General features: G+C 31.4%; 1 protein-coding gene across 1 annotated transcript; it reads left to right on the top strand.

Annotated features, from left to right (window-relative positions):
* On the top strand, nt 6330-11742 carry LOC18586727 (diphosphomevalonate decarboxylase MVD2). The gene is made up of 10 exons (XM_007010252.2): nt 6330-6817; nt 6920-7118; nt 7209-7272; nt 7497-7560; nt 7675-7755; nt 8938-9024; nt 9372-9529; nt 9619-9667; nt 10925-11049; nt 11244-11742. Exons 1-10 carry the CDS (start codon nt 6611-6613, stop codon nt 11464-11466), a joined length of 1257 nt encoding a protein of 418 aa, XP_007010314.2. The 5' UTR covers nt 6330-6610; the 3' UTR covers nt 11467-11742.

Below are 11948 nucleotides of genomic sequence, written 5' to 3'. Positions count from 1 at the left end.
CATTCAAACCTTCTCAAAACTTGTTTCTTATTGTTGGAAGACCCTTTTATACTTGGAGATGCAACTCCGATGGCAGTTTGGCAATTTATATCCGTTGAAAACAGTTGAGGATGAGTTCTAGCCGTTAATCTGTCTTGTAGTGCTCTAGTTCAAATTGCAAACAGAGAATTCTTAGTCGACTGACTTAGTTGACTAAGTTGGTTCTATTTCTGGTTTGTAGATTTTGGCAGAGAGCAGTTAGTTGACTGTCTTGGTCGACTAAGTTGATTCTATTTCTCAAACTCTTCAGCCCGCCATTTTTTCAATTTGAAACTTTGATCAACCAACATTCTTCCTTGTTTCACCAATAAGCTTCCTCTTTGTTAGACAATTACATCTTGTTGATTTTATTCCTCTTTTTCTTTCAAAAATACTCTTTGGAGAGTTAATAAATTAATTTCATATATTAATTTTCTGCACACTCGAGTAAAGGTATTAGACACACGTAAATGGGAATATTTTATTATCATCAAAAGCTAATGGAGCCAACATTCTCTATCTCTTATTTTTTATGATGACAAAACACTTCTAGATTAAAAATGCAATGTCTATNTGAAAAATATATGGAGTCAACATTCTCCTCTTTTTTGATGATGACAAAACACCTCTCGATTAAGAATGCAATATCTATGTTAACTTTGTTTCTATGTGCAGTTAAGGGATTTTTCCCTCTTAATATATGATCTTAGTTTTCTTTAAAGATTTGCAATAAACTATTTATCATATACATAACAGCTAAACAAGATATACAATAGCCCACAGTAGTTAAGCAAGATATATTGAATATCCATAATAACTAGCACATAATATTCAATAAAATCCTAACTAAGCATTACACACATAAATTAAACGTGAAGACCTATTTAACTCTATTTGATTTAGTCTTCCTTCTCTCCTTTTTCTTTTTCATCATTAAATAATATATTCAAAACTCCCCCTTAATGAATGCATCAAGATTTTTATTTAATCTTTAAATCAAATTTTAATGAATGAGAATCATAAGCACTCATACACCTAAGTTATACAAGCTTATAGATATAGTTCAATAACTTCAAGAGTCAAGCTTGTGTCTATGTAAGAACAAATGTATGAGAGTTAAATCATTTCAATAATTTGTCAAAGATTACTCAAATAATATTCAAGCAAATTTCATCATTTTGTCATAATCAAAACTATAATAATTTTAAAGCTAACATTCTTGAGTGAAGTTTCGATACCGTCCAAAGTAGTCTCGATACACTTTTTTTCCTTTGATTGTTTCTTGAGGCATACACAAACAAACTAATCTCGATCTTTATACCCTCTCTCGAGGTCTCAATACTTTAGGTTAGTTTTAGTCTTTCAACAAATATTGAACGTAAGTACTCAGCCTATTTGTCAATCAAAATCATGGGGTTTCTTTTTAAAGTCCAAATGCACTAGGCATTCAATATTTTGATCATTAGCTTTTATCATATTAAAACAAAGGATCAATTATAAAGCTAACAATCTCACTCTTTTTGATATGACAAAACATAATAAGCTAAATATAATCTTTAAAACTCCCCCTGAATTCAAGCACAATGAAAAAACATAGGAAGCTCCCCCTCACTTTATCACATTAGCAAAGTGTGTGTGTGTGTGTGTGAGGTGCATTTTACTCATAACATCCTTCTCTCCTTATTTGTTATATCAAAAAGAAATTAAGCATAGGGATTTGAGGAATCACTAGGAAATCATGATCATTAGCCCAACATGTATGCATCTAATGATCAAGGAAGCTAATAAATTAATTAGGCATATTTATAAATAAAATATTCAAAGTGATTAAAACATTCACAGTAGAGTAATGTTCAAGGAAGCCTTCAATGAATGATAACGATACATGAAATGAGCTGTCTGAGAAATCATCCAGTTACATAATATCCATGGTGGTTAAAAAAACTTTAACTTGCTAATTCATCCTCGATAAAATATATTATTTAATTATTATTTTCTATCATGTGGAATATTTTATTTCAAAATATTCCTTCCACCCTTCACAGCTCTTTGGCATTTAAATTTACATCAATCGACCCTTCGTCTTATCGATAAGGTTGTATTGGCTTCTATACGAGGGTACAGGGTGTTACAAGATCTTCCTTTTGGATACATTTGGACTTCTTTTTTAGAATTTGAAGTTTGAAAACAAGGTATCGAAATTTTGAAAATGTGTCTCGAAACCCAAATCCTTGCTTCTAGAATTCTACACTAATGAGAAATTGTAGCGATTCTTGATGCTCTTGTTCTTGATACTTTAGTATTTGTTCTTTGGAAATATAACTCTTCTTGAGTGGAGTGTTGATATCGTCCAAAGTAGTCTCGATACACCTTCTTTTGGCTGTTTCTTAAGGCATACATAAACAAACTAATCTGGATACCCTTTCTTGAGATCTCAATATTTTAGGTTAGTTTTAACCTCTTAACAAATATTGAACTTAAGTATACAATCTATTTATCAATCAAAATCATGGGGGTTTTTTTTTAAAGTCCAAATGCACTAGGCATTCAATATTTTGATCATTAACTTTTGTCATATTAAAATAAAAGATCAATTATAAAACTAACATATAAAAGTTATGCAAATTCATATGAGGATTAGAATTAATTTAATTACTAATAAATATGAGGCTTATGCTACATATTGAAAGACACACAAGAAGTTAATAATCAATCGATAAACAACCAAACCTTGATAGGCTTGTGAGGATTTCAGAAAAACGTGTTTTCCTGCACTATGTGTATCGACATTCATCACCCTAAACCCAATGAGGCGTCGATTGACATTCTTCTTTAATTTGGCTTGCGTTTTCTTCCTCCCTCCCTTGAGGGCCAACTCTTGTTATTCCTTATTTTGATTAAGGTTTTGACAATTGTTATTTAAATCCCTGAGAAAGGGCAAAAAATAGGAAGCATTGTAAATCGAACCTAGCTCGAAGAAGTTGTCTCCCTATCTCAAATTGAAGTTTCTCTTTGTTCTTATTTATGTTTTGATTTGTTTTATGGTAAAAGAAAAAGGTTTGACTATCTCTCCCCTAGCTAGCATTATGGTCATCAAGCATAAATAATCTCAACTTTTTTTTTAAGTTATTCGCAATTATCAGTCGTATGGATCACTATCGAAGGTTGTACACTTGGATAGTTTATAAAGTTTGTTACAGTCCAATTTGATGAAGATGATTGAAATTATGCTGAATTTTTGTGATTTTGACTCTAAAAATGTAAAGTATAATAATCTTTATCCTCTAGCTAGGGTTTATTTGTACTTTATAACTAAAGTATGAGTCAGCCAAAAAAAAATTTATAAATTTCTGTTCCATAGCATAATTTGATTGCATGTTTTTTACCCAACAATTGACCCCTTCAAACTGCAAAAAAAAAAAAAAACCCTTATTTATCTCATGCTAATTAGTTACAAATATGCTATTCTCCAAAATAGGGTATCACATAGGCAATTTCTGTGGCTATTCAATTTCTTGAACGTGACAAAAAGGCTACCTTCATTACATCCAATTTTCAGCTGTGTAGTCCTACCTAATCACAATCGAAGTCTTTTCAAATCACAAACACATAAGACAGAGACGAGAACCTAGAAAGTCAATCTAGTACCACTGATTTATTATTATTTTGAAAAAAATAACTTAATTCTTTTAAGATTTTTAGACAATTATATTGACTTTTTTTCTCAAATATATTATATATGAGAATATTATGACTTGAAATTATGACATCCACTCAAACTTCACCTCATTTCTTCCCTTGAAAGTCGTTAAGTGTCTTGGTAATTAGTTCAGAGTACTGTATTCTTCATAATCATTAATGGAATGGAAGCATGTTAACTTGTTAACAATGTGAATTTTAGAGCAGCCTAAGTCTGACTTGAAATGAAAATTAATTAAATACTGGTTTTATGATTATGAATTTCTCTGATATTGATGTTTAACCAATTTTTACGTTAAAAAATAAAAAAAAATATTTTAAAATATAAGATATAGAAAAATAAGAATATAGATGCTCAAAAATGAAAAAAAAAATATAGTTTTGTGTCATAAAAAAAACTAGCAAAGAAAATGAAAAGGTGAGAGTAATAACATTTTGAGAATAAAATTAATATTATCAATATTAGTATGCAGCCCTCACTTTGTATCAAGTTAAATGATTGAAATTATTATAATTATTAATAAGTAATAATAATTTAAATTAAATGGTAATTTGTCTAAACTAAAAAGACCTTGAAATTATAAAAATCATATTCAATCCAACTTAAAAAATCATAGAGATCTAACAGTAAGGGCACATCAAAGGTAGTGGTGGGTGATTATTGTCACCTTTCAGTTTTTATTTTTTTTGTTATATATATATATAATTTGAAATATATAAATTTATAATATTATATAATTATTTTTTAATCAACTTTCATACAAAATCCTAAATTTATCGCTTTTTCTCCCATCTAATTAAGTAGCCAAAGTTCACAATAATAAATAATAAATAGCCCAATGTCAAATGTCAACCATCAAACCATCAATTATGACAAACATTAAATAATAAATAATAAATAGTCAAATGTCATATAACTTTTTTATGATACGTCAGCATGTCACGTTATCATCAATTATAATATATTAGCATATCATATTATTATTAATTATAATATATTAACATATCACGTCAGCACTACGTAATATAAAATGAAAAATGGTATTTTGACTAAGTCAATATTTAGTTATATGGGCTTATTTGACTCAAAATAAAAATATAAACACTTATTTGACTCAAAATAAACATATAAGGACTTGATTGAACGTAATAAAAATATAAGAGTTTATTTGAATTTTTTTAAATAGTTTAGGAGCTTTTTTAAATATTATGTTATTTTTATATTTATTTTTTTCTCTTTTTTACCTTGATTTTCAACATTTTGCTTATCCATTTCTAAATTTGTTAGACATTTAGATGTCAAAAAAAAAATAGAAATAGATATTTAAAACTAATTTCCATGAAAAAAAGTGGAAGCCTTAATTACAAAAGGCATAGTACTTAAAAAAATTCTTTAATTATTCAAAAAAAAAGTTCAAAGAAGCTTTTATTTTTTATTATATTTAACTAAGCTCTTATATTTTTATTTTAATTAAATAAGTTTTTATAATTAGTGGTTGATTAATTGTCATTAGTTTTTTTATTGTTTTTAACCAAACTCTTATATTTTTATTTTGAATTGATTGATTAACTGTTATTAGTTAAAATATTACTTATCATTCTATGCCATATGATATTGATGTAAAATATTGATATATTATAACGAATGATAACATAGAACTTGTTTGGTTTAACTTATTTTTTAACTTAAAAGCTATTATGAAGTTTTTATGAAAAATAATAATTTTTAAAATAAATTTATTTTTATAAACTCTTTTTATAGATAAAAAAATTGGCAAAACAACTTATATAAATTCTAATTTTAATTAAAATTATCATAAAAGTTATTTAATAAATAACTTTTATTAATTACGAATTCCTTTTTTCATAATGAAAAAAAGTTCACTTTATTTTTTTATTTATTTGGGTTAGAGAGGAATGATTTGCAAGGAGATGGAGAGAAGAGGGAGATCAATTGAGAGAGAAGGTATTTTTTGAAAGAATAATGTTGAGATTATTTTTAATATATGAGGATATTTTTGGAACAAAAAGAAAATTTTTTTTGAAAAGTTGATGTGTTTTTAAAAGAAAAAAAGAGAAATATTTTTGTGGAGCTTNAAAAATTTTTTAGATTTTGTTTTAAAAAAATTATTTTTTAATAGTTTTTTAAAATCCTATTTGATTTGACTTTGACTTTTAAAATATAAATAAATTAAAAAAAAGTCAAACTAAATAGACCAGTAATATGATGACATGACATGTGAAATTTTAATTTTTTATGTTAATATCACGTTAACGTCATATGAGTATAAAATAACAAGTAATTTTTTATTAGTATAATTAATTATTAATTTTAAGAATCTATTGACTCAAAATAAAAATATAAAAAATTAATTTAATGTAATAAAAAATAATTTATTTAAAATGTTTTTATTTAGTTCAAAATTTTTTTCAGCTATTGAATCTAGTTATGAGTTGGTCAACGAGGAATTATTCAAAAATAAAATTCCTGGTTTGAACGCAATATAGAAAACAAAAAAGGGAAAGAAGTTAATGGTGAAGGATAGGTAAGAAACCTGATTCGCAATAAATTAAGTCCAAAGTCTCAAGTCTGCATCAACAACCTAGGCACATAGGACATAACACAGCATTCAATAGTTGCGGCAAATCAACTGGTACTAGTAAGAGCATTTCTGACAATTTGGACAGCCTCCATACTTGGAATTTATCCAAGTAATTTCATTCTTATATATCCTCTTCATTGTATTCGTCTGGGTTCTTACTTGTTCCTCCTGGCCTGCGCTGCTATAAGAAGTTGTTTGGACTCTTTCCTTTTAGATTCCTCCCTCGCAATAATCAAAAAGAGAAAGAAAAGAAAGAAGAGAGATCTGATCTTATCTCATCTCATCTGAAAATGGGGGAGACATGGGTGTTGATGAAAACGGCACAGACGCCCACCAACATAGCGGTTATAAAGTACTGGGGGAAGAGGGACGAGTCCCTTATTTTGCCCGTCAATGACAGCATCAGCGTTACTCTTGATCCTGCCCATCTCTGCACCACCACCACCGTCGCGGTCAGCCCTGCCTTCCAACAAGATCGCATGTGGCTAAATGGCAAGGTAAATTTTCCTAAGCACTAAACTTCTATTAATTTATATGTAAATGAAGAAAGAAAATGTTATGTGTGTTGATTGATTCTCTGGGTTTTTTGGTCTATATAGGAAATATCCCTCTCCGGAGGAAGGTTCCAGAGTTGTTTAAGGGAAATCCGAAGACGCGCTAGCGAGGTTGAGGATAAAGAGAAGGGAGTAAAGATAGAGAAGAAGGATTGGGAGAAGCTGCACGTACATATTGCCTCTTACAACAATTTCCCTACAGCCGCCGGATTGGCTTCCTCTGCTGCTGGTTTTGCTTGTCTTGGTAATACCATATGCATTACCCTTCACTTTCTCTTTATTCTTCTGTTTTCCTGATGCAGTTAATAGGGCTTCTAGTTTTGGTCCTATGCAGTTTTCGCACTTGCCAAGCTGATGAATGTCAAAGAAGATGAGAGTCAACTCTCTGCTATAGCAAGGTATGGCCTTCTTCACTTTATTATTAGTAGTATTATAGTTTCAATATGCAAATTACTAGTGGTTCCCTTGTCCTATCTTGGGTTCATCTCTTTCGATTCATTTCCCTTATGCTTTCCATGGATTATATTTTAAAATTGCTTCAACTCTCGTATTAAAGGGATGCAAGAATTTTAATAGTAATTCCAAGTGATGTTCTATTGAATTTTTTGTTTCTTTCTTATAGGCAAGGTTCAGGCAGTGCTTGTCGGAGTTTATTTGGTGGATTTGTTAAGTGGATTATGGGAAAAGTAAGTTATTTCTTTATTTGTTTTAATAGTTCATCTGTATTTCCTTCCATCAAGAAGGGTAGTCTCATTTTGAGTAACTGGTTCTAATATTTTCTTCTTCTTTAATGCATCTAGGAGGAGGATGGAAGTGACAGTGTCGCAGTTCAACTAGTTGATGAGAAACACTGGGATGATCTTTTCATTGTTATTGCCGTGGTGTGTATTTTCTCCAATAATCACATTTAGCATTCTTTCAAGTATATGTTTACAGGTTGCTACTCTGCATTGAGATACATTTCCCCCCCAGAACTTGAGATATGCTTACGATTAGGTTTTGCAAATTTCCTTCTTCATTGGTGTGCTTCCTCTTTCATAGTTTGGTATAATAAATTGCTAATTATTCTGAAATTAAAAGGTTGGATAAAAATGCGGGAAATATATCAAAATCAGTGTTCTGACTTGCATTACTTTGATCAACAGAATGCATAATCTCAGATCAATTTCAGTCCCATGCTTTGCATCTGTAATTTGTTTACTTACTTTTCTGTTAGCATGTCTTCTTATGTCACTTGATACATCTCCACCTACATCTATTTTGATACACACACACATCTACAATATACATGCATAATTACATACATACATACATACATGTCTGATTAGCACTTCCATCCTTTGTGTGTGTGTTCTGGTTTTAGTGATCCTGTATCAGATACTTGTTGCAACATTCATTTAATATAAATTCTGCAAGATTTTAATCTTTTCTTTTTTGCTTTACCTTTCTCTTCTAATTCATTGAAACTATTTTCCCTTAATCAAGGAAGGATAATTTCTATCAATTGTTAACAATTTTTTGAAATGATCATTATTTTCCAGCTCCACTTAAAATGCTGAATTCTTCAATGGTGCTTGTAAGGATTATGCCCTAGCATCAATTTATAAGTACATGGACCATTGAATATCACTAGAAATTTACTCATGGATGTCCACTAATAACTTATATTGAAAGTCCAGTGATACTGCAAACTCTTTTCTCCATACTTTTAAGTGCTGAACTTGCAGGTGTTTGTGTATCCTTGTTATTAAAAGCATATATGTAACCTGACATAGGGTTGGATCAGGCATTCATCAGATCTGCTCCTGTCAAACAGATTACTGGGATTGTTTCCCATAATCTACCATCGGTTCTGCAGTTCTGCAAAATTTTCTTAAACATTCTGAATATTTCATGGGAATCTAATTTGTGATAATCACATTGGACATGTCCATTCTATCCATGGTCACAATCTATCATTTATGTCTGTGTATAACTGGGAATACCTGAATCATACTTTAGAGGTCTAAGTTCCCTGTTTGCTATTGGTTTTCTGGTGTTAATTTTGATTTTTCTTGCTTCAGGTAAGTTCACGGCAGAAGGAAACAAGTAGCACCTCAGGAATGCGTGAGAGTGTTGAAACAAGTTTGCTTTTACAGCATAGGGCAAAGGTACATTTTGGTCTATAATTAATTGTGCAATTTTCTTGACTGGAAGCTTTCCTCTGCCCTGCTGCCTACCCCACACACCCACCCCCCCCAAATTCATAGAATGTTGAGTTTCCAGCTAACGTTGTGTGTTTCACGTGGTGGGGTCTTTAAAATGATCATGGTTCTGCCCTTTTCATCTTTTCTTGAGGAGGATATCCACTCCCATCCCCCTACCACCAAAAAATTCGTTTGCTCTCTTTTCCTTGGTATCTGGTTGTCTTTAGATTTTGTAATGTATAAAAATATCTAAGATTGTTTAATGTTGTATTGACTCATGCCTTTCTTGTTGCTGTTTTGGACTGTTATAGGAAGTTGTGCCGAAACGCATATTAAAGATGGAAGAAGCCATAAAGAATCATAGTTTTGAATCTTTTGCACAATTGACTTGTGCTGATAGTAACCAGTTCCATGCAGTCTGCTTGGATACATGTCCCCCCATATTCTACATGAATGATACATCCCACAGGCAAGTCCTGTTTTAAGTTTGCTTATTCTCTTTAGGAGTTTCACCCTTAGACTCTAGAGTTAAGTGTTGATGAGATGACTATTTTTCAGGATAATTAGCTATGTTGAGAAGTGGAACCGTTCTGAAGGATCCCCTCAGGTTTGTTTATTTCTGCCATTTTATTCTGAAGTAAATGATTTTAATCATGAGCATTTATCATGTAATTAGTAATCCTGCTAAATTAAGAAAGGTTGTAAGACAGCTGTCAACTGTTGTAAGGACAATAAAACATGGAGTTGCTAGCTACCCATGAATCATTTTGTGTGTTATGGGAGTCAATTTGCTAGGTAGTGGAATATTTATGTTATATCATTGGAGGTTCTAGGCTGCACTGTGCCTCTCAAGAGTCATTTTGATTGCTTCATTTGTGAATCATTTTGTTTGTTCAGGCTTCATACATTTTGTTTTTTTGAAAGGCATTCAAGCTTCATACATGAATTACTACCGTATTTCTAATAGTTATTTAGTGTTCATTCATAACCACCATAGTTTTCATGATGGTATACTGGTGCAATGATGGATTGATTAATTTGTTGGCTTAAGCTTAGGATTCTTTTGATAATTGTTAAGTGGTGCAATGATGGAGTAAATTTCAGATGAAGGTTAAATGCAGTCTGCATTTCAAATCGCCACAACTGCTAATATTTTCATTGCCCAGATAAAATTTGATAGCAGAAGTTATTTACTGAGTCGGTGCAATTAAACTTCTGCTGAAATATCTGAAGTGTCAAATATTATAATAACTTCCAAAGCTCAAATAAGAAGTCACTGCATCGTAAATTCCCATCTTTCCCTCCTCCCATAAGTTAGTGTATTTGCAAAAACCGAACTGCTTTTTTTTTTTTCTGTTGACAATGTTTGAGTTCCATCGTTTTTGTTCTTCTTCTTTTCCTCTAATTGGATTGCAAAGAATACCTCTGCAAATAAGAGTATGAATAAGCCCTGTAATGTAAGTGGCAAATTGCTTTATGATCTTAACATGAAACCAAAGGTTGATGATAACCAAGTTGTTCATTTGGAAAGATATTTACCCACACTGTGGTGCTTTAAGTCTGCTGAGTGACCTTGTAAGACAATAGCTGTCGCTTTCCAGTAAATTAACATGTTTTAATGCAGCTTTATATACATGGCATTTATGTTGCCTCAGACCATTTCTTGGCATCAGTGTCTCAACCATGGCAATACGTTTAATGTCAAGCATCATATTTTTGGATCAAAATCTCTCACTCAATCTCTCAGCAGTTGTGCTGGAACTTCTAGGACTTCACTCTTGTTTTGCTTTTTAGCTGCTGCTCAATTGATGATGAAAAACTTTTGTACTGATCAAGTAACCTACTGCTGATGAAAAACTGACAGGTGGCATATACATTTGATGCTGGGCCGAATGCAGTTTTAATTGCACGAAATAGAAAGGCTGCTGCTCAATTGCTTCAGCGGCTGCTATTCTACTTTCCTCCAAAGTCTGATATTGATCTGGACAGGTAAATGGAAATCCAGGTGGTAAGAGCATGATGTCAGATTATTATAATAGATGTGATCATAAGAAAAATATCAACTCATGTATCCTGTAGGCTCTTTTGTCATTGCATGGTAACACCCTTCTTCTCCAATGAAGAGTTCTCAGATTTTGCCTTTATTTACATTTTCTTTTTCCTGTTATTTGCCTTTTGTTCAGCTATGTTATTGGAGATAAGTCAATACTACAAGATGCTGGACTTGAGGGGTTGAAGGATGTGGAAGCTTTATCTCCACCTCCTGAAATTAAGGAAAATGCTGCAGCCCAGAAATACCCTGGGGAAGTCTCTTATTTCATCTGTACAAGACCTGGGAGAGGCCCTGTTCTGCTGACAAATGAGAACCTCGCTCTTCTCAACCCAGAAACCGGACTTCCCAAGTAATTTTAAGTGCCTTGCTTCTCTCCACTTGATACCTTTTCTTCTAAAGAGAGTTGAATGTCTGAGAGCTGTAAAATGTCAATTAGGTTGTCCCTGCAGCTTGTTTTCCTTTTATTATGTATTTGTTTTTCCTTTTTTTCGGTTTTTGCCATCGACTCCAACTGGGGATTGTCCCCATCTTCATTGAAACAATAATGAATAATTGGTTCACAGTGTTCAACTGAACCTCAAGTATTTCTTGTAATTTCTAGTTGTAGTGCAAAAATCCATTTTTCTGCATTTTATCACTTTTATTTATTATTTATGTTTTTTGAAACTTAAAAGAATGGAATTTTCTACTTAAAACTGATTTGGAGCTGTTATAAAATTGGCGGAAGGAATGGAACAAAATGAGATTAATGAATGTTAATTTGTGATGAAGATCGTACTCATATTTCTAGTACCTCTGATCACGAAGTTAGAAATGTGCCATGAAGATTTTATTT

Source organism: Theobroma cacao, chromosome 10, assembly GCF_000208745.1.
Source record: "Theobroma cacao cultivar B97-61/B2 chromosome 10, Criollo_cocoa_genome_V2, whole genome shotgun sequence".
Classification (NCBI taxonomy): Eukaryota; Viridiplantae; Streptophyta; class Magnoliopsida; order Malvales; family Malvaceae; genus Theobroma; species Theobroma cacao.
This window is presented reverse-complemented; position numbering and strand designations above follow the sequence as displayed.

Coding starts and splice junctions, on each gene's coding strand:
- LOC18586727 (XM_007010252.2), top strand. CDS start 6,611: ATGGGGGAGACATGGGTGTTGATGAAAACGGCACAGACGCCCACCAAC. Junction 7,561..7,674: donor TTAAGTGGATTATGGGAAAA/GTAAGTTATTTC, acceptor TAATGCATCTAG/GAGGAGGATGGAAGTGACAG. Junction 9,668..10,924: donor GTTCTGAAGGATCCCCTCAG/GTTTGTTTATTT, acceptor AAAAACTGACAG/GTGGCATATACATTTGATGC.